Here is a 23,771-nt window from a genome sequence, read left to right as displayed (position 1 = left end):
CCCCAACAGAAGACTGATACGGTAGCTTCACTGCTGAAAGACTTCCTCTAGAAATACATGTATACTGTATATATATAGGTGTTTTTGGAGTGGCTTAAACACTAGAATTATTGAAATCAAATCTAATCTAATGACATACAAATAAGTGGTTGATTGTCTAATTTACGCATATCAGACATGATCCATTTTGACAGATGTGTCAGTCTGCAACAAGGATGTGATGGGTCCATTCTCCAGAGCTGTCTCAAAAGCAATAAACTAAACTAACCAGGAAATTATTGGAACCCAACATATTCCTGCAGTTTCAGCTGTGTGCCTGTGGACACTAAGTAAAAAAGTACACTCACACACACAGTCAACACTTGCAGTCCAGTATTAAATACCAAATATATAAAGTCGAGGACTGGATACTAACAATAAAGTTTACATCTGACTCCATGGTGGTCCTAGTGTTCAACACTGGCAGATATAAATCGTGATCCATAAACCGAACTACAGATTTTGATTGACATCCATTAGAGTATGAGAATGGATTGTGCTGTCAAATTAAACTGCATATAGACGTGCAAAAACACACAATATATCAACGCTGCAGAAGCAAAAACAATTTTAAAGTGAAAAAGAAAATTTGAAAATTGAAAGTAGAAGAAAAAGGAGCCTTGTCAACCAGTGTCTGTTATTAAGCTCAGTAAAAATGTACTGCTTACAGAGCCAGTACAGTCTCCCTGGATTCCTAGAAAGGCAGATAAGTAACTTAAGAAGATGAGATAGATTATGAACTAGAGACCAGGTGAGAGAGGATAAGACAACAAGGAAAAAAGTGGGCTACAAAGACAAAAGTGATGAAAGATAAAAGAGAGCATTGGAGAGAGCGGAGAAACAAAGAGGGCTTCATTGTTTTCGATCTTTCTCATTAATGAAGGGGATGATAGCATAATATAGTGCTAATGGGGGAACAAATCGTGTGGTGTTCAGCTTACATAACTGCTGAGTGACTAATCACACAAGATGTTTCCTTGACACACACACAGCTATCAGCCCTGTTTTTTTCTCATTCTGTCTCACATACAGCCCTTAAACAAAAATAGCCATTTTGTGAATGTTTCAAACCATTTATTGAACAAAATACAAGCACAGGCCCACACCAGGAGCAATGGTCAACTGTCACTACCTTCTCACCCAATCAGACCACATGTGCAAGAACGTCTGATAACCCAAATGGCCAGCTGTTTGCAAAACGAGAGAAGAGCGAGAAACAGAGAAGGAGTGAGAGAGTAAGAGAGAGGAATGTGCAGTCAGACGCCATCTGCTAATGTGCGTCAGTCCTTGACAGTTCTGGCACATCTAAAGAAGCCAATGTACTTCATACCGTGACTTCATCAATGCCAACGACAGAAGGCATCAACAAGCAAAAAGTATTACTCTGAAGCTGAGTTTTGCTTCATTTTCTGTTTTGGCGCCTATAGTAACAGTGATATACACTACTTTAGTATATTACCGATATTGTACAACATTTAGGATGAGCACCTTGTTAGGCAAAGTTTTGTGCCGAAACTTATCAATGAGAGCATGTAGTGTACTCTACAGCAACTAAGCCATGTGCAAAGGCCTGTTGGTTGCTGTGTTCAGTTTTTCATTAATGCTGGAGGACCACATTGGCCACACATCAATACACTTCTGTCAGTAGGGGCTCCAGGCGCAACAACCGCAACATAACCGCAATGCGACCAAGCCACCAGCCAGCCAACCAATCAGCCGTCCAGCATCATCAGCTGGAAGTGAAGAGTGAGGAAGAACAGTGGAGAGTGAGGGAGACTGTAAGAGTGACAGAGAGAGACGAATAGAGTTAGAAGAAAGCAAAGCCAACTTACTGCCATGTCCCTGAACAATCTAGCAAATCAGACAAGGTTTTCACTAGCTAAGAGCCTTCAGTGCTGCTAGCTGTATGTTCACCCACAAATCCCACAACAACGAGTTCCTGTGTGCACAGCATTAATGGTTGACGCTAGCTGTGTGTAGCGAGACAGCAAACATGACAGCCAGTCGACTAAATTCTACATGCATGGTTTCAAGCGCTGACGATGACGCCGTTACATAGCTTGGCATGCCAAGAGGCCTTGAGTACATTAAAACCTGATGGTTTATGGTCTACTGCCATATATTTTTGTGGTGTAATTCTAATCTGCCACATCAGCCACGCAAGTACATGGTTTTTCAGACTGTCCAGATCTATCACATGTTGCACTCTGCTCAGGGCTGCTTCAGAGGCACTGACATGCAATCAGAGGCCTGCGTGCCTGTGCCAAGGGAGCACGGTAAATTGTCAGCTGACGAAAGACTGGAAAGAGTGTGTTTTGGGTTTGGTCCGTGGAGGCTTTAGCCAACAGGAAAGCTCCGGTGTTTTCCTCTCCATGGGGCATAATGGATTCTCCCCACCAATGAAACACTATTCCGGCTGGCGGGCAGGACAGCCAGCCACCTGAGAGCCTTTCCCACAACACCCCCCTCCCCTGTCAGAGCCAGACCTAGCCATCACTAGAGATCTGGGACAGATGGAAGGATGGAGAGGATTGTTGAAGAGAGGAGGAATGTGAAAGAACAATGAATAGGAGCAGATGGTAAAAAAAGGGAGGGATAGAGGGAAACTGGCAACCCTCTCTCTCTAAGACGACTATGGAGAATCGTTGATTTCTGAGCAATGTATCTGAGCACCACCGCCCATATCTGAATACACATGATTCTGACATACACATAAGTTACCATAACAACCAACAATACACAGACACATCCAGTTGCCCCCTTATCCACCCTTCGCTGCATACCTCTCCTCTTCTTCCACATCTGTAAATGTTCACCCCTCCTTCTTGCTCTGTCGGTGTCTACGCAGACTTGAGATTCTCCCAAAGCAGGCAACACTGGCACACAGTGGCCACAAGGGCAATACACTCAACTGGAACAATGGCCCGTTTTATCAGCTTACAAACATGCACTCATAGTCCACACACACATTTGGATTGCTGGAATCACACTGGATGTTGTGCAAACCTATTAAAGAAGTCAGTGGGGTCACAAACGTTTTGTACCTTCTCTCATTGTCATCCAGGTGAGCAAACAGCACATTCTTGGAGATGGCCTTGGCCAAGGCGGTCATGGTCTTGTAGTCCTTTGGGATCACCTGTGTAGACAAAGCAGTAATATCCATTACAGCAAAGTAGACTACAACAACACTATGCAGGTGGACACATGAAACAAACCAGAACAAACACATAATAGGCCTGACTTCAAAAGCAGACTAAATTGAGTAATTAAAGAGAAGCGTATTGGCAAACTCTGAAAGGACTATTCCACACGTGTGTCTGTGTATTTTTGGGAAAGCCCATCTGTTCAGGGATTACACTCAAAATGTCACACAGCCCTTAAAAATTCACAAGAGGCCTAAACTCATTCATAAAACATGCATTTTCATGTCCCAGACTTTGTGGTGTATGTTTGTGTGTGTGTGACATGGAAAGAGAATGGCAAAGTCTGTAGCCACAACAAAGTCAGAGAAGTCTGTATTTAAAAAGAGGCATCTTCGAAGAGAACTTAAGCTCCTTTTCCCATAGGGTGAGAAAGGCAAATAGTAAGAGAAAGGGAGAAGAAGAAAGAGTAAGAAGACTAAAATAAACTCTTCTTAATAAGGAATAAGTTGAAGATCGAGAGGAGTGTGTATGTGTGTGTACTGTGTATGTGTTTTGTCTCTGGTGGTGGGGGGGAGGAGGGGGTAGGCTGTAATTACGTTAAAGCAACAGATGTGTCCACATGAAGACGACCATCCAGAACTGTGCACAACATGCACACAAATACACACACAACCACATCACATATAAAATAAAAATGTACCAAAATTTAATCTATCTGCCGTACTCGGGCCTGACTACTCAGTGAACAGAAAGAGAAAGAGGCTGGTCTGGCCTGGAAACTGAGTTGGAGGAGGTCACAGCCACCCAGAAGGGCTCAGTGATAGAAGTCATTCTCAGAATCAGATTTTAGGTCAGCCACCTAACCATCCTCCACAAGATCCAGCTCCAGTACTGTCAACCAGGGGATCATTAAATGTCAGGTCACTCCACTTGTTACCAGCTTTTGAATCACTCCAAATTATGACTCAGAGTCTGTCTTTTGTACAGGATAATGTTAAGATATTCTGTTAATGCCAATTGGAGAAAAAAAAGTTGAGGTAAAGCCACATGGGAAAAGATGGATTTCTACTTAACAGCTACGCCTACAAGCAGTTAAGAGAGGAAGCCAATCAAATTCTGTTGGTAAATTACTTGTGTACTCGATAGTAAAGTAAAAAGTAAAGTTAGGCTAGTGGCTAGTATTTGCCTCCATCTGCATCTGTAATATCCATAATTTTTACTTACATAAAGTATGATTTTAGCTGTGATACATGCTTGGAAATCCCAAAGTTCTTCATTTAAAGAACCCTTGTTGGAAGAAATATCTGACTCAATGCCCATTTTGTTTCCCACCTCGCCACACATGGTACTTGGTTTCCTGTATGCTGTTGCATGCTGGGGCAGCAGGTTGAGGGTAGCAGACGCTAACAGGGTCAACAAACTGATCTGTAAGGCCAGTGACATTGTGGGGGTGGAGCTGGACTCTCTGGCGGTGGTGTCAGAGAGGAGGATGCTGGCCAAACTACATGCCATCTTGGACAGTGTCTCCCACCCACTCCATGACATGCTGGTCAAACAAAAGAGTACCTTCAGCGAAAGACTCATCCCCCCAAAATGCACCACAGAGCGCCACAGGAAGTCATTCCTGCCTGTGGCCATCAAACTGTTTAATTCCTCCCTCTAAGTGTTAGTCTGTATGACTCTAGGTCATTAAACTGGACATTGATCATTACATCTCTGCAATACTTGACATAATTGTGCAATAATCTGTGGTTGTTCTTATACCCACTTGGTAGTTAATTTATTTTCTGACCTGTATTATAGTGTTTATTATATTTTTTTAGTACTTCTATTCCTGTGTACACTGACGTGAGAGAGAGCTGCTGTAGCAAAGAGTTTCCCCTTTGGGATCAATAAAGTATTTCTGATTCTGATTCTGATCCACACTAGTTTCTATCAATCTGATGCCAACCCTGCAATTTGTTCTGTTAATGTGATCTCCAGGCCTGACCGACAGGCCTCGTGGCCTCATAGCACTTTACAGCAAAGCTCTTTTTAATCAGATGAGCAGGGTCGGCTAATTGATTGTATTCTGTTAAACAGCTGCTGATTTTCACAGTGGAGTCATTAATGGAATTGATTATGTAGGAAGATGGCACATAGGCTCTGACTGAATTTGTGTGTGTGCGTGTGTTACTTCAGTGTACATCAATGGCCAGAAGAGATCCTCTCTCATACTGAAGCAATAATGTGCTTTCATGTTCTGATTCAATTTTAATTCACTTTTCTCTGATGGTCTGTTGTGTTGTGTAATCACATGAATTAATTTCTTTTTCACAGGCAGCTGACGTGGCTGTGTGAATCGTAAGTTGTTACGTGTGTGTGTGTGTGTGTGTCAGTCCATGAGATAGTGAGGGACAGTGAAGAAAATGAGTGCATGCTCCACTGGCCATGCAATTACAGTGTGGTGACGGGGGTTCATGCAGTTATGTCATTACCCAGCAATTAATGGCATGACAAGCTAAGTACAACTGAACAAGCACAGTAATGATAACGACTACGGTGTGTGTGTGTGTGTGTGTGTGTGTGTGTGTGTGTGTGTGTGTGTGTGTGTGTGCGCTGGATGTGTGTTGGTCCATGAGATAGTGAGGGACAGTGAAGAAAATGAGGCTGGAGATGCGGGCAGGCTTGTTGCCATGACACATGACTGCAGCGTCTGGTAGAGACCTCAGAGCCATAAGCACAAATGCACGTGGGTGTGAGCGCACACCTGACACATACAAACACACACACACACACACATATAGTGCATGCTCCAGTGGCCATGCGATTACAGTGTGGTGACGGGGGTTCATGCAGTTATGTCATTACCCAGCAATTAATGGTGTGACAAGCTAATTACAACTGAACAAGCACAGTAATGATAACAACTAAGGTGTGTGTGTGTATGCGTGTGTGTGTGTGTGTGTGTGTGTGTGTGTGTGTGTGTGTGTGTGTGTGTGTGTGTGTGTGTGTGTGTGTGTGTGTGTGTGTGTGTGTGTGTGCGCGTGTGCTGTATGTGTGTGTCTGAGTTACAGTTTCTGGCAAAGGAGCACTCTTTCCTATAGCTTCAATAAATTATGGAATGGACACATGACAGTTTGCAAGATGACAGATAATCATAACAGCCGTCTTGCTGTCCCCTTTACCTCTCAACCATATTGTTTTAAGAACCAGAGATGCAAAGTAAATCCAAGCATAAATAAAACCAAAAAAACATCTTAATATACTCTCAGATTTTGTGTCAAGCAGTGTATTTATATGCACAGCTTTCTACAATAACCTGATTTCTTAAACAGGATGTACACGAGAAACCCAGTTTCAGGTAAGAGTAGGGGATTAGAACAACACAATTTTCTCACAAGTTCTCCTGGAAAAAGCTGGTTTCTAATCAGCTTTTTACATGTACGAATGTGCATGACAAAGAATACATATAGGGAAAGTACTGCAGGGCAGCAAGATGACAAGAAAAATTACTACATGTAGCGATGCATCCTTGTATTCAAAATAATTGAATTCAAAGACTTAAACTGAAATTGAAACTAAGTCGCCTCTAGAAGTCTAAATAAGTCAGCTTCCACATATTATTTCCTGCATAACCTGATTTTTTGTGAGTAACCTTGTTTCTTGTGTGCATGTCAATGTACTGAAGGTCCCTTAAAATGTTGAGGGTCAATCTAATGTATGTTGTTTAGCTCAGTTAGAGCAAAGTAAATAAAACTGGCAATAAAAAAAAAACAGTAGAATAAAAACAGTTTCTCTGTTCAGCACAAATTTCATGATGAAGACGTCAGCTATCTTCAAAAACCTGTGGAGTGGCAGTCTATCACAGTCAATCTACTATCACAGAGTTGGATCTCAGCATCTGTGCTGAACATCAGTTCAGCAGCTGACTCACAAACTGTGTATTCTGCTGTAAATAAATTCACCGAAGTGTCCAAGCCTGTTTGTTAATTGCTGTCATAAATTTACACAGCTTATCTCCCTTCTCACTGCCACGTTGTTCCGATGAATGTGTTTACCTTCATGCTCTTAAGTGGGTGTTAACAGAACGACAGCTCTGTGTCCAACAAATAAACAACAATCAACCTCGATGTCTGCTTGATGTTGTTGATTTCTCACACTGTGGCCTTGGATAAGCCCCTTTGATTTCCATCACATATGCACATATTCATTTAGTCTCTTATTGTATGTTTGTTGCTATGTTTTAATTGCACAAACAAATAAGCAATAAACAGCTTTGAGTTTATCTGTGTTATTGTATATGTATGCACTGACTGTATGTATCTGTGTGCAAACTCATGTTGATGAGTTTGTTTAAGTATTCGCGTGCAGGTATGTACTGGCTGTGTGTGCCAGTAGTTCTGTGCAAAGATGTGTTACGTATGCATCCATCTTCCAAGGCTAACCTTGCGCACGTAGCTGACAGCGTCCTCTTCAGTGTAGACCTCGGCACTGACCCCTCCCCTGCGGCGCCGGGCCTTGACAACAGGGTTGGGTGGTGGGGGAGAAACCTCATCATCGTGTGAGTCCGACTGGCTGTTAGATTTCTGGCGTGCCATGATCTGCTTGCATTCTTCCTGTAAAAACAAGAGGATAGAAAAGATTGTTAGAGGGACGCGCATAGAGAGATGGACACAGAGAGGGATGGAAAAAAGGTTTTCAGCGGTTAAAATATAAATAAGCAGATGGTCAAAACAGTGCTTCTCTTTAAATGCTTAAAAAGGACGTATGTGCAGGAAAACAGATGCAACTACTATTGTAGCTTCAGGCAAGACAAACAAAATCATCTGTTATTCTTTTCCTTCATAAACGATCACATGAAGACAGGCTGACAAACCTCTCCAAGCGCCCTTTCTAACATTAGGCATCATGTGGATTCTTAACCAGGCCAGATAATACAACAGGACTGTATAAACCTCAGAGAAAGTACAGTGCACGTTGTCTGGACATCTGGCTGCTGTGGTATGAAGTAAAATCCATCAAATATTAATAAATGCAGGCCTGAGCATGCAGAGAGAAAAAGGCTCAGCCAGGTACTCTCCACCTCTCAGATAATGAACAACAAGGAATAAAGACATCAAAGGGGAGACAGGATGCTTCTGGCTGGCTGTTGTTTCAACTGCTGAACACTCTGCAGGTGATGAATTAATGATTACACAACTGATTAACACATTAGCATAAGTACACAATAAAACCACTGTAGGCTTGGTAATATGTGAGAGTGCTGTGCAACAAGGACAATATGATAACACTTTGTGCAAAGGTAGCCAGCATCCACTGCTTTGTGGATTTCTACACAGTACCTGTGTAGAACTAACAATGACTGCGTGCCCCTGCTGGCGCTGTGTGTTTATTCCTTTATTTGAGTGCATTAGTGTGTCTAATAGCACAGTGGGGATTGAGTTGATAGCAGTATTATTCATCAGCACATATTTTGGTACAGTAAAAATTTCATCTGTTTGCTGGTTCATTGCATTGCTACTGTCCAGTCAGAAATAAACAAAGAGACAAGACTCCAGACAGGCAAGTAGCAAGAGGTGGCACTCTCACACTGCAATACAGAAACACCACACAGACACAAATAAACAGAAACAGAGAGAGAAACTGTGTACAGATGGAGGAAGGCAGGCGGCTGGGTGATATGCCTGGTGGCTGTTCTGTGTCGTGGTCTCTACTGCTCCATCACGTGAGCAAGCAGGGTTTCTTACAATACTAAGCAAATTTTCAACTTGGTTTAACGCCTAGAAAAACATTGAAAGACTTTCAAATCTACTATATTTGCTTCAGTCTGCACTAGGAATGTTCATGATTAAATGATGATTGATGAGTTTAATCAATCAAAAATATATTCACCAATTTTGTCTTTCATTATTCAGTCAAAACCAATAAAACTGGAGTCTGTTGTCAGGAGATCGGGACAGCCTATTTTATTTTTCTACAAAATGTAGGAATTTGTAGGCAGCAGGTCTTTACATTAATACGAATATTGGTCAGGCTTTATGTCCTCCATAAAAAACCTCTTATTGTGTTCAGTCTAGAGCTGAAACAATTAATCAATGATTTGCCTAAGTGAATGACAGAAAACTCATCAGCAACCAAAGCAAAATTCAAGCAAAATGGCCATACATTCTCTGGATCAATCTTCTCAATTGCAAAGATTTCTTGCTCATTAACAAGGAGAGCATTCAAATAAGGAAATTGCTTGTTCACACCATCATGCCACCACTGAGTCCATACTACCTCTATATTTTGGAGTGAATTGTATAATTCAAGTCCCCCCATTATCTATGAAATGTCGTGAGGCAAATTTTTTTCTCTGCAAAGCTGCAGAGGGGAGAAGGAAAAAATAAGACCTGGAGCAGCCAGGAGCAGAGTGATTTCTGAATGCCTTGAGCAGAAAGCAGAAATTGCTGCCACTTCTCTCCGCTTATGTACTGACAGGGAGGGACAGAAAGAGACAGAGAGAGAGAGACAACCTGTGACAGAGAGATCGCAAAGAGAGAGGGAGAGAGGTGGAGACAGTGAGGAGTAGGATTGCATGATATTGTAAAAAAAATCATATTGCGATTATTTTGACAGATATTACGATTGCGATATGATTCATGATTAGTGGGAATGATCATTTTTGAATCACAATTTTCATTTTTACTGAAAAAACTAGTGAAATCATGATGATGTGACATTTGTTGGGGTCTGTACCAAACAAACATGTTTTCGTACATCTGGAAAACAAGATTTGTAGGCCAGGGCATCTCTGCAGCGCGACAGTGCTTCATTGCAAGGCTGTTTTGTCACACGTTTGACCTTTATCGAAAAACTGCAGCTTCTGCGATTGGGATATGGCATTTCGAAAATATTTCGATTAATTGTGCAGCCCTAGTGAAGGGACATAGGGTCATATTACTTGAAAACTGAGACAAACAGAACTGTCACATCCAGACCTCACAACTCAGCACATTCTTTGATGTTACCTGTTTTGATCACCCCAACAGCATAATGTAATGGGGACAGGAAGAGTAATACAGCAATGCTATAATGATACAAAACAGCGCCCAGTTAGACAGTTGTCCAGAAGGCATTCATCTGCTTGCACTCGCACTCATTCTTTGAGTTGGTATCCTTTCATCTAATGATCTTTTTGTCACAGTCTCTCTCTTTTTCACTCCCTTGTCTGTCTGACTTTGTCGCTCTCCTGCTCATGCCATCCTAAGGTTACTGTGGTGCGTTGCTCACTGTCTGCGAAAAACAATGTGATAATGCAGATCACAAACACACACACACATACACACACTTCTTGCTTACGCAGAGTCACTGCCTGAGGGAACACAGCCAGCAGGAGCAGAAGAGGGGAGGTAGAGCCAGAGAGCAGCATCAACACACACAATCTCACAAACACATGCACAGGGAGACTGCAGGGGGAGAGGAGAGCTCACACGCTCCAGCTTAATGCAATCAGGTAACACTTTATATTCTCTAAAGACAGTGAAGACAAAGCCAAAATAAACACAATGCTTACCTTTCTTACAAGCACTGAAAATAAATGCATCTTTCTCTCCTCACTCCAGCAAACACTGTTAATAGGCTGCTGTCTAGAACAGTCACTAATGGTCACTTAAATTCTCACTCGCACTCACGCAGACTAGGTAGTACCATGCATCTTTACCTTGCAATAAAACTTCACACGCTTCAACAACAAACACAACATTGTATCCTATTTGCTCCTGCCTCTATGAGACTATACAGGTTAGCTGCAGGAGGCAAACTACATTCTAAGTTTGTTATCAGAGGTATTTACCATGGCATGGAGGGCCCCTGGCCAGGCCGGTTGTGTGTCCTTCAGCCTGTCAGAGGCACCAGGCATCAAGTCAAAGTGTGAGTGTGTCAAAGTGTGCATGGGAATCAACACACATGGATTTCCATCTCATACACACCTGACACACATGTCACACCGCAGTAGCATCTTACCATACTAGCACAGCAGCCGCTGTGTGTATGTGTTGTTTGTGTGCACACTCAGGTTTGAGTGTGTGTGTGTGCGGGTGAGAGGAAAATCCAAGTTCGAATGGCTAAATGTCTGCAATCCCCACGACACAGCAGCTAAAGAAGAAGACTACTGATGAAAACACTGATCACAGCAAAAGCCTGTCTCTCCATCGCTCCTGCGCAACTCTCTGTCTCTGCTTTCCAGCCTCTCTCTCCCTCTCACTCCGTCTCGCGCACACAATCAAGTGGCGCAATGAGCGGGCTCCTATCGCTTCCCCCCCCGTCACTATGACAACTGGGTACTGTGAGCATCCTGAATAGTTGGTGGTGAGTCTGAGCAGGAAGCAACGGTGGTGCACACACCTACATTCACACACACACCAGTCCTGATGCCTGTTGACAGATTGTCTCTCTCTCCTTCTCTCTCACTCACACATTTACAGTGATTCAGTTCGCATAAGGGAAAACGTCACTCCCCTCAATACGGACTTCTGTTCTGAACAAATGGCATGTCTGTGTGTTTTGCACCAGCGAATGGCTCCTTACATTCCCATAGGGATACATCGTCGTCCCATATATTCCTTGTGTGTGCCAGACACTGGTCTGTACCATGCAGTGTCTTTCTCACTCCCTACTGATCTCCAGCCCCACCCACGCGCTTTCCTCTTAGGTCAGAGGGTCAGGCATCAAGTGAGGACTTTGTGTCTGGCTCCAACAAGTCCTCATACTGTTTTGGCCCCAGTGCTCAAACAAAGGGACACAAGAAACACGTACAGTATGACTTTTGATGTCTTATAAGCGTAAAGAGGAGGCTTCATTAGTCCAAGGTGAGCTGAGAAGAGCTGCAATGTGTCTTTACCAGCAGCAGAGGCAAACTTTTTCTTGCTTTAGCTTTTCTGTAACAACACACAGGCTAGGCAGTTTGAGGCAGTGCCATATATTATTCCCAGGGCTACGTACAGTAGCTAAACAAAACACAACTGCATTTGGAATTGGTCCATTGCTATCCTATCTCAATCTGAGGTAGTGTCATTTCTAAAAGAAAAGAAAAGCATCCCTCTTTTAATAACTTGCCATCTATTCTATTTATTTACCAATATATTTTCTACTCTATAATCAGTGCTATTATGTCAGAGTCTCTCTCCCCTCTCTCCCTCCTTCTCTCCTCTGCTCTCCCTGCGTCATCATCTGCGGCTGTGTGCCAGAGAGAGAGGACAGGCGAGGAGGGAGAGGAGAGGAGACAGAGGACACAGGTGTAAGCAGGACACAGAAGCTCTGTAAAAAGACACAAACAAAAGAAGACACACATGCAATCCCATGATCACTTGCTCAATCTAAAATCACTGTTATTAAACCATTATCAGTTCCAATTTCAACTCATTTATGGATGATGACTCATATTAAAATGGGTCTCTCCTGTTTTGTTCATTCTCTGAACCAATTTGCACCAAGTAGATAGGAACAAAAGTTACTAATTCTCATAGCTATGACTAACCAATATTAATCACCCCGACCACCCATCATGCTCAGCGCAAACGCATTCAACCCATCAGAGGGGATCAGTGGGCTTGCAGCGCAAATACATCAAAATATCTATTCTTCCATGAAGTTAATTTCCTATCTTAGTTAGAGAAAAGGAAACATCCATAAGTTGTTACCTTAGGTAGCCTTCATCCAGTGACATAGACAATTTCCCTCTCCACTGCCAGGGCTGAAAGCATGCGAGTGAACCAATAACAACAAGGTGCCACGCAAACACACACCCACACACGCAGGTAATGAAGCATGAAGAGCTGATCCACCAGCGGAGCTAACAGTATACTCATCACTTTGTTCCACACCATTACAGCGCCACAATGGACAGAAAGTTCGCTGCTGTATTCGGACTGCGTGTATGTGGAGTGCTGACCTCGCTATGAAATGGTGTTCACTCTCTTTATGGTCGCAACACACACACACACACACACACACACACACACACACACACACACAAACTTGTCTTGCTTTCCTAATGGTAACTCTCCATTGGCTACCTTAATTCTCTAATCTTAATCCTAAAATCTACCTGCTAAAATGTAATCATTAACAAACAGTAATTCCAGCCCTTACACTACAACCAAGTCTTAATTCTAAAATAAACTTGCGGGGACCAGCCTTTCCATCCCCAAGTAATCATTAGTAAACTGTTGCTACACTTTGACAGCAGCTACATAGAGCTGAAAGCCAAAGACTCATAGCATGTTTTTTTCAGTTCTACACCTAACCCTGCTCCTTACATCAAAAGAACAGTTTTCTCTTGCTTGCAGGATGTTAGTGGGAGTTCTTTCAGTATTAAGGGTTCAGTGTTGTTCAGTTCTTTCACTTTTTTCAGTTAATCTACAAGATGAGTTTCACATCTATCAAGACTGCAAAGAGCAGCCTATGACTCAAAATTGAAAAGGGAATTCTTTAGAGCTGAAACTCTGTTGGCGAGTCGACTAGTCAATTGAAAGAAAATGAATCTGCAACAATTTTGCAAATCAATTGATCATTTAAGTGATTTCTTCAAAAATGTGCTGGTTCCAGTTTCTCAAATGTGAATATTTGCTAGTTTCTGAAATATTAAACAAAATACCTTTGGATTTTGGTTGGACAAAACAAACCATTTGAATATGTCAGCTTGGGCTTTGCAGAATTGTAATGGACATTTTTCACTATTTTCTGACATTTTATAGAAAATAGTGAAAACCGATTAACTGACCAAGATTAATCAAGAAAAAGATCTTCTAATTATTATATAATTTATTTATTGCTGCCTGGCTGTTTTACCAATGCTGTCTGGATGTAACATTGGTTAACTGCTCAGGCAAACATCTTTTGCTTAAATCCTCTGAAGTTTCTGTACATGTATCTCTCTCACTGTCTCTGTCCAAGTGTTTTACATCTTAGTGCTGTACACCTAACACCTTTTCTCTTTCTCTCACACCGACCACAGATTAGTTGGGGAGGGAGGAGGGATGCAACGGGCAGATGAAAGAGGACAAAGAAGGACCACCAGGGAAACAGGGGCTAGGGTGTCCAATTTACCTGTAAGGGGCCCAGGGTGGGCCTGGGAGGAGGTTTAGGCCTGGGTCACTGCGTGCACCCCAGGCTGATTTGACAGAATACCCTGCACCCAGCACGGTGGTGATGACAAACAGAAGCTGGAGACACTAACTACACTGTGTTACAAAACGCTGAAAACTTTTGTGTATGGGACATACTGTTCGTGATGCTGAACTGAATTTAATTTTCTAGACCTGTGCTGCTAATACGCTATATGCATACGCATCACTGGCACACACATATGTAGATTGATCTAAATAGTCATAGAGCAGAACAAGAGGAAGACAGGGACAAAGTAAAATAAACAAAAGGAAAAGTAGAAGATAGGGGAGATAATCCAAAGCTACACCTAAATGCTCTCAGCAGACTCAACAAACAACCAAACCCTCCTGACAAATTGTCAATCAGAGGCCTTTAAAGGGACAGCTGAATTGTTATGATAGGTCCTGGCGACAGCTGAATGGCTGGCAGCACAGACAGGCTTCTCATCTTACAGGGGACAGTCAGACAGTGGCTGATTGACAGATAGAGAGAGAGGAACTCTCCCATAATGCAATGTGATGAGATCTTTCAAAAACAGAGATGATGCAGCAGGGTTTACATTTGTTTTACTCGACATGCTTTATAATGTTGAGGGAGGCTAGGCACCAATATAGAATCAATGCAACACTGGCCTACATACAGTAGAGATGTAGAGACACAAATAGAGACACAAACATCAAACTTGTGTATCCTGATTCTGCAGTTGTTTCTGACAAAGGTCTGTCTTTCCTGATGCTGTTATGCTATATTTCAAAACAATAAACAAATGAAAAGAGTAAGCTTACAGGGGTTTAGAAATACTAATAATAATTTTATTTAAATACCACTTTTATTAAGGTAGTTACAAAGAGCATAGATAGTCACGATATGTAATAAAAATACCATGAATAGTAAACAAAAAAATGAAAAGAATAAAAATAATAATAAAGTACAATAAATATTATATTAGAGCTGAAAAACTAATAATAAAAATAATAAATTATTTAGTCAACAGAAAATGAATCAAAAACTATTTTGATAATAAATTATCGTTTAAGTATTTATGTGATCGAAAACCAAATATCTTTGGGTTTTGGTCAGACAAAACCAGCCTTCTAAAGGTGAAAAAAACCACAAGATTAATCGATAATGAAAATAATCATAAGTTGCAATTAAAGTATAAGATGTATGCATGTCAGTTAAATGCCCATTTAAAAGGGGGTGTATTTAATTAACATTTAAAAGATTCTGTGTGGAGTCCCAGCTTGTAGGTTATTCTACAGTTTAGCAGCCCTGACAGCAAATGGAGGCTCCTTTAAACATCAGAACTGAGAGTAGAGCTTTTTCTGATGATCTGAAGGTAAGCACTTGTACATATGGGCTTGAGAGTTCATAATTATGTAACTAATTAATTTAAAGCCTTACACAATAAAATCTTGCTTAAATGTATTCTAAAGGTAATGAATGGATGCTGAAATGGAAATGTGTTTGCTTTAGTTCCAGTTTGGTAAAGTATGGAAACTATGAGCGATGGGATACTAGTGACAAAGACAGATGAAGGGAAGCAAAACATGCATGGACGTGGCTGCTGAGGAAAGAGAGGTGAATGAAAAGATGAGGGACGAGAGGGATAAGGGAGAAATTGTAAAAAGCCAGGAGTGAAACATGAGACACAAACATATGACAGCCCTGTGAGCGAAAAGAACACAGGGAGCATTCTGCTAATCATATCAACACATACCAACACACAAACACAACAGATATACACATACACAGAAGAGGCAGAAACTGTTTAGCAACTAGTGTGAATGCAATTGTTTAAGGATCAGTTCACCCAAACCATAAAAAAAATATTTTCTCTGAAAAATCTGCCACAACCCTGATACAATAATGAGTGGAATTCAAGTTGCTTAAGATAATCCACAGACCGCAGATCGACAGTTTTTAGTATTTTCAACCTTCAGCACAAAATAGTTGCTAATGACAACTTTCCACAACTGTTCTCTGGCATATGAAAAAAAGTCCCCCAGGGCCTTGTAACAGAAAGGGATTTACAGTAATATGCTTAACCTCTTCGCTGAAATTAATGGGGGACAGCACCCCAAAAGATGACAAAGCAGCATTTGCAATGGGCCCTACGTTTTGATTTGAGATCACAGAAGAGTGCCAAGGCATGTAGTCACCCAAATATGGTGCTTAGACTCATCCAAGCACCACACATATACAGATGGAGTTGAGGAGTGACGGCTGTCATGTGCTGAACATTTGGTTGCCAGTGCAGGTGGTATGTTATGTACAGACCAAAGTGTAGCAGTGAAAATCGCAGGAGGAGAGAGACGCATCTTAACTCATCAGATGTTCTCACGGAAAGTAATAAAAAGAGAAAGAGGAGAGGGGAAGGTAAAGGATCATCTGTAGAAAGATAGCGCTACAAAAGGAACCAGAAATCTAATGCAAATTTCAAGTCTGACTTCAAGTCAAATTGATTTTCATAAATGTGTCCAAACAAAAGCCAGCGACGGCAGTTCTGGGATGCCAGACAACACTGTTGAGCCTTGTGAAATGTCAATGTGCCTAATTTAATAAAACATCTGCGGTGGCAGCTGCCCACTTGATATACTGAGTGACATATCCACACTCATACATTCAGTCCTGACACTTTTAGCTGGTGCTGCCTGTTGGACAGATTCGTAATAATGCAGACTGATAAAGTCACCATTTCTGGGTTAGTGCATCTAAAATGGACTTCTGCAGGAATGTTCACTTATTATGCACATGATCGGGGCAAAAAGAATTGCAACAATAAACCCTGTATAATAGAAAAACATTGTTCATCACTGTTTCAGAAACCCTGCTGTTCATGAGATATAATCTCCTACAACAAGCAATTGTATTAATAAGAAACAAACTTACTGCCTAATTCCAGATATTCCACTGTAAACTAAACATCTATGCCGCAAACCTACAGTAAATAATAGTGACAAACACACTAACAAAGAGGAAACGTCTGTTAAAAGATAGTCCTGTCAGAAAACTAAAAACTCAGATGTGGTGTCACAGAATTGTTGTCTTTTTGCACTGTAGTGTGCCAAAAATTAAGGCTCACTCTTCAGCAATTACACACTGAGCTGAGCTGATAGAGATGGGGAGATGAGAACACCCATCTGAAGCTACTGTTGTAGAGATCAAAGGCATCATTATTATGCATAAATAGGCAGGATGAAAGGGAGCGAGACGCCTGTTATTTTCCCATTCACAATGTCAGTTGAGGAGCAAAGACATGTTATTATATCGAAACAAAAGTTAAAAACAAACTAGTCAGCCTGATGTTTTAGTGTGCTCTCAAGTGTGCGTGTCTGTTTGTGTACGAGTAAAAGAGAGACACCAAATAGAGACAGAAAAAGAAAAAGAGACAGAAAAAAAATTTAGAAAGAAAGAAAGAAAAGGAAGCGTGTACGTGGGAAAAAGATAGCATCAGAATAAGACTGAGAGCAGACGATGGAGAAACTGATACAGACAAAAGCGATTTTTCAGACAAGATTGTGAATGCCGTATGAAACGGATCCCATGCAGATATGAAATGAGGTTAGGTCTGGTAAATGGGGAGAAAGAATACCCCAGTAATCTAACTGGCACACAGAAAAGCCTGAACACGATGGAATAAACTTTGTGAATAAAGGGGCTCATTGAACACAGGATAGACTACAGTCTATCTATCCTCTACCGTTGCCTAGGTTACCGCCTCTAGTGGGCGACGAGTGCTGACGAAAATGGCTGGAAGAGAAGAAAGAGAAACACAGACAAACATGGAGGGTGAAGTACAGGAGAAAATGTGATGACAAAAGTGTCTTTTCTGTTTTCTCTTTGTGTTGAGAAAAAGAGCTTACTGTTCTTTTTGGCTGCAAGAGTCAGAGACAAGACCTGACACCTTGATTCACCAAAATTCTTGTTTTGCATTTAAACAATGCTACTGGAAGTTTTTTGCACTGAGAAACAAAATATTTTAAGACATTGACATTTATTTTTTGAGCAATAGAACACAGATAGAGCTTAAGAATAACAATACAAAATTTAGAAAATAAGATGAAAATGAAATCCAGATTTAATGGACATGGCTTGTTGAACCAAATATTGTCCTCAAACTTACCCCACGCAGGGGGAAAGAAGCACAATAAGCCTCTTAAATAACTGGGACACCACAAAAACATACATGACCTGTTTCAATTCCATGAATGACTGACCTCACAACACAAGCACAGATTTGGAAAGCTTGACTGGAATAGTGTTGGGCAACAGTGGACCTTAGAAGGCTGAAAGCCTGCAGTTTCTTTCATTCTAACCACTTGTATATACCAAATGATTTCATTGACCACCATTCAGCAACATAGCTGTTCAAGCCCTGCTCCTTAAGCAATGTATTAGATCCTCACTACCTTAAACAACGCTGTTTTGATCCTATCCTAAACTTTGACTTTCACACAGGGACACAAGCATCAATGGTAACATATTATTATTGTGTCATTATGTGCATGTGTGCACACATATTCATAGTTTAAGTGCAAGATGACAGCCTGTCATGGCGTGAATCAAGTGTCTGTTTTGGCAGTCCAAGAGTACAGGTACCCTTATTCATCAAAAACACTGCAGCAGGCTATATAAATATTACCAAAATAGGTACAAGAACTTGTGTGCTTTTCTATCACACTGGTAAACAGAGATTCCTAGTGTATACAGTAAAATCATTACTAGTGTAGGATGTGTCCTTCATATGCTCCATCTTGCTACTGGGGCACTTTTTCTTGAAGCAAAACTCCAAACCCCATTTCCTCTGGATAATCAAAATATTATTTCCTGTCATGTAAACAGAAATATTATGTTGATCTGTTAGTTTTGCAATCAAGTAAGCAGTCAGACTATTGCTTTTTTAATGACAATGTTGCTGCATCAGACACTTAGCCAGTACAGGGGGGGAGACTGAGGAGTGACAATAACATTTTTTCTCCCCCATCATAGGACACTATAATCAGAGCCTACAGGTGGATGCAGGGGTGGAAATGGGGCTGATTAAATTTGCTATATGTAAGCAGCCGCAGTGATGATAGTGTGATACTTAATAATAAAAAGTGTAGCCGCAGCAGCACAGGCAGCAAGACTGAGCAGAGCAGAACAGCTTAAATACATTAATTTATTGCACAGGGTGTGACTGATATGCATATGATGTGTGTCACATGCAATACTGTGTGTTCCACCAATAACAATGTACAGTATGTATCCTTTCCCAGCCACACCAGAGCCCAGATTCACGAAAACAGAGGTCCATGTGTACTATAGCCTAGTTATCTATGCTAGCTATTTAGATGACATAATAAATCCTCCTATATAAATTTGCTTTCATGTTCAACACACTGTGCATTTTCTTAATCACAACAGAAAATCTTTGAGGCTCATTTGTTATTGAGATGGGACACACATAGGGCAAGTGTGCAGTATGTCATATTACAGAATGATGATGAATGACTCGCAACTTGATACTGTATGCTTCTGCTGAGCTCTATCACATCCATTAGTATTCATGCTGCCTCTCTGACTATGCAGCAATACAGTCCCTTCTAACAGCAGCAGTAGCTCCACTGTCAATGCTGTGTTCATTTCGACACCCTGTCTCCTTGAACACAGAGCTCTGTGAGGACCACTGCTCCAGATTCTGACAGCAGACAGATGCAAACATATAAACAAGTGTGTAGGACATACTAGCACAAGAGAACAGCCTGACATTGACCTTAAACTTTTTGTATGTTCTGTTTTAAAAACTAGGCTTAATACGTTGTAGGTGTAGACTGTTGTTGTACATACGAGTTTGATTGGTCAGACTGGATAAATAGATGAATAAATATAATTTACTTGAACATACAGGCAAAGCACAACTAGTATTAACACGATGAAGCCTTTTTTGAGAAAAACAAAAATTGTGGAAAATATCACTTGTCATGTTAAAAACAGATCAAATCAGATGACTCTCACATGCCAACACACGCACATACAGACACACACACACATGCATGTACACACATCACTGGACCAAGGATGGAGACCCTCCTCCAGGCATCAGGATGGTGAACTTCAGCCTTGCTATATCTGATGTCTCTTCACAATCACTTCTCTTGTTGGAGACTTCTTATCAAGGCCTGAACTCCCCACATGCCAACATCAACAGCCTACAGCTCCACCTCATACACCTTCATGACCTGTTTGTAACAGCAGTATAAGAGTAGAGCCCATTGTTTAAACAAACAAATCTTATGATCAACTCATGAGCAAACTACCCATGTGCGTCTCTGCTTGATCAAAGCCAAACGTTGGAAGAGAACATCCATTTCGGCTAAATTCTGGGACACCCTGTTTTGGAGACAACTTAACGAAGTGTCAGCGAAGCAACTTTCATGTAAAAAGCATCTTGCAATGTAGAGGTTCCAGCCGGAGCAAACACATTAGCGATGCAAAGAGACAGACAGAAAACACACAACTTCTGAGCAGCGGGCCACGGGGAATGTGCTACAGAGGTTGCCCTTGTTTTTACCTGTTTTCTAGTTATGATCTTTCTTTTCCCTCTTTTCGCAAAAGCCTACTCTCAGTAGCTTTCAATGAGTGATATGTCACCTCTTTTGTCTCTCTGCTCTCAGACAGTGAGACAGATAGACAGACAGGCAGATACACAGTCTGTTCCCTGAGCCTGCACAGGACACTGGCCTTTTATGGGTGCTCCTCTCACATTCCCTAATGGATTCTGCTATTATAGGATGAAAAATGAAAGCTCTGTTGTAACAGTTTGAGAACAGTCTGTTTTTTTAAACACAGTAGCTAGCTGGGATGTTCTTTGCCTGCTCGTATGTGATGGTGTTAACATCAGTTGAGCACATACAATGTAATAAACAAATAAAACAGCGTTTGTGTGCAGTGCAATGTACACGTGAAATACCAATACACTCGATGAGATGTGTATTTTTACACACACAAGCATCCACAACATTAAAACAGCATTCCACCTTGTAACTGAGTCTGTAATAACCACTCATATTATTTATAAACTATTTCATTTGCATAGGTTGTATTATGATACATGGTGAGTAAATATTAATATCAGAGAAATTTGACAAGAAATCCCTACTAACTGGCACACACTGCAATGAACATTCATGTCACATGTCATATTCAGGTAAAAAGTACATTATAATTAACAACTTCAAGCTCACCACACAAGATATCAGGCAACACAGAGCCCCACATTACAAAAAGAGAGACTCAGACTGAGATATCTAAGCCATATGAACACAAAACTTTGTTATCACCAACCTTCTCCAGCTTTTCAAAATGCTCCCGCAGGAACTTCATAGGACGCTCAGGCTTAGCGATGCAGAGGTTCACAATGCACTCTTTGAGGATCTGCTGGATGTTGTGCTTCTGCACAAAAATTTCACAGCCCTTCAAACTCTCGTCTTCTTCCAGAGTGGAGGAGGAGGTTGCCATCTTATCTTTTATCTCTGTGGCAGTGGGAGAAAACAGGGTGGACCATGAGAGGAGAGGAGGGGAGGGAAAGCAGAATAGAGAAGGGGGTAGAACAAAGGTAGCAGGGGAGAAGTGGGTTCAGGAAAACAAAAAATAGAAGGGAGGGGCAAAATGCAGTGCATACAGTATGGTAAGAGGAAAGAAGGATAGAGAATGTTGGAGCAATGGATCATGGAAAGGAGGTGAATGAACATTGCACACCCTCTTGCTAATGTTTCCTGTCAAGGACCTCATCACATGAACTGTTGTCAGTTGGCATTAATGCCATAAGTAAGGCATGACAGTGTGTGATGAAGGCAACTGTATGTTACAATAGATCATTTCGTAAACACCAATAATAAAGTTGGTACTGCTGTTATAGGGTTGGGCGATATGACGATATACACCATGAGACAATATAAATTGGTCAACTGTCAACTGAGATTTTGCCATTCTGTTTATACCATGCTAGCTCCATTTAATATCTGTGGGTGTATCAGACCATTGTGGGCAATGCTGCATATCAATGAGCAGGTCTGCTTTATGATTTTTGCATCAATGTGATGAAATACCTTGACTGAGTGAGTTATTTTATCTATAAACATTTTCTCTTAACTTAAAAAGGTACTATATAGTGATATTCATATCAATATTACAATATTAAATTACATATCCCAGGATAGAGGATTTTATTTTTGTTGCCCAGTCTTATTTGGTTGACATATTATTAGTAAAACTGTATCCCTGGACAAATGTGAATACCTTTAACCTTTGTCTTTGATTGTGGGCAGGTGACAGAAGGAGCCCACAAACGAAGGTTATGATTAATTAACTAAAAATGGCATGAACATTATTTAACACTTAATAAGCCTACACACCTCATGCACAATTTATGCATTGCTAATGCATGGCCATTTATGCCCTTAGCGTGTTTCTTTGTGGATGGAGATAACTGAACATGAACGTTTTGGAAACTGGTGCTTTAATGGATATAATGTTATTTGTGAAAGTAAACACTTCAGCAAGTGAAGGCAAAGCAAGTTATGTAGCAGAGACAACAACTATGTCAGACTACAGTTATGTCAAATAATAGCAGTATGTCGCATGGCAAGCCAGGAAGCTGAGCAGGTGTAGCTAACTGTTAACTACCTTGTATCACTTCCTCAAAGGGAAATCACGTCAACGATGTTTTTTACTGCATAATAAATCAAAATGTATTATGTATGGAGGGCATGACATCTACGAGTGCAGTTTCTTCACAGCAAGTAGCAAAGCAGTGCCCACATATAACAATTTTCATGTAAACCGCTGTTGAGCTACTGATGAAACTCAGCACCTGTTCAGTTGCATTCAATAGACAGCTAACCCAGCTAGCTTTGCTAACCTTACAATGACAACCAAACCACAACGATGGGGAATTACTGCGACGTAAACGCTATAAACGGCCTGGTCTAAACCGCTATTTTCTGTTCATGAAAACACGGTCTAGCCGGTGCTCTCGCTGGTGTCCCTACCGTTATTTCTGGAGGATGCTCAGTGAGAAAACACCTCGCTGGTGGTGGGAGATTGGTGAGGCGCCGCTTGTCAGATGGGATGCTGCTGCTGCTCTGCCTCTCTGCTACCTCGGCTCGCTCTGCGTCAGTCCCGATGACGTCAATCTGTCATCTTCTCGACTGCAGCGGCGCTCTCTCGAGGCGAGCAGCGCCGAGCACGCGCCAGCCCATTTGCAGGTGGTAGAAATCTGTAAAGGAAACATCCATCCTAAAAAGAATTGGGCGAATGTCGTTGTATTTCTGTAATATTGAACAGTTTTTTATCTGTATATTTGAAGATAGACTGTATGCATATGTAATTTAGAGAGAAGTCCTGAAAGTGACATCTTTGACGTAGGGCCATAACCAGGATTTTAGAAACACGTCATGAAATATTTCATGACTC

At 41.3% G+C, this 23,771-nt stretch overlaps 1 protein-coding gene across 4 annotated transcripts in view; it reads right to left on the bottom strand.

The window, feature by feature from the left end:
• The window catches only part of LOC122868812 (cAMP-dependent protein kinase type I-beta regulatory subunit), a 69,469-nt gene extending 45,965 nt beyond the window's left edge, over positions 1 to 23,504 (bottom strand). The window contains exons 1-4 of one of the 4 annotated variants that reach the window (XM_044181132.1): positions 23,348 to 23,504; positions 21,642 to 21,829; positions 7,610 to 7,780; positions 3,084 to 3,175 (exon numbers count right to left, since the gene is read on the bottom strand). In XM_044181132.1, coding sequence (XP_044037067.1) covers positions 3,084 to 3,175; positions 7,610 to 7,780; positions 21,642 to 21,815 — 437 coding nt within the window. In that variant the 5' untranslated portion in view covers positions 21,816 to 21,829; positions 23,348 to 23,504. Of the gene's footprint in view, positions 1 to 3,083; positions 3,176 to 7,609; positions 7,781 to 10,998; positions 11,411 to 12,844; positions 12,940 to 21,641; positions 21,830 to 23,347 lie in introns of those variants that run through there. The other 3 variants (XM_044181134.1, XM_044181135.1, XM_044181133.1) reach the window with 3 other exon arrangements.
• Positions 23,505 to 23,771: the final 267 nt, after the last annotated feature.

This window comes from Siniperca chuatsi, linkage group LG21 (assembly GCF_020085105.1).
Source record: "Siniperca chuatsi isolate FFG_IHB_CAS linkage group LG21, ASM2008510v1, whole genome shotgun sequence".
Lineage (NCBI taxonomy): Eukaryota > Metazoa > Chordata > Actinopteri > Centrarchiformes > Sinipercidae > Siniperca > Siniperca chuatsi.
The sequence above is the reverse complement of the archived record's forward strand: the minus strand, read 5'-3'. Positions and strand labels throughout refer to the sequence as shown.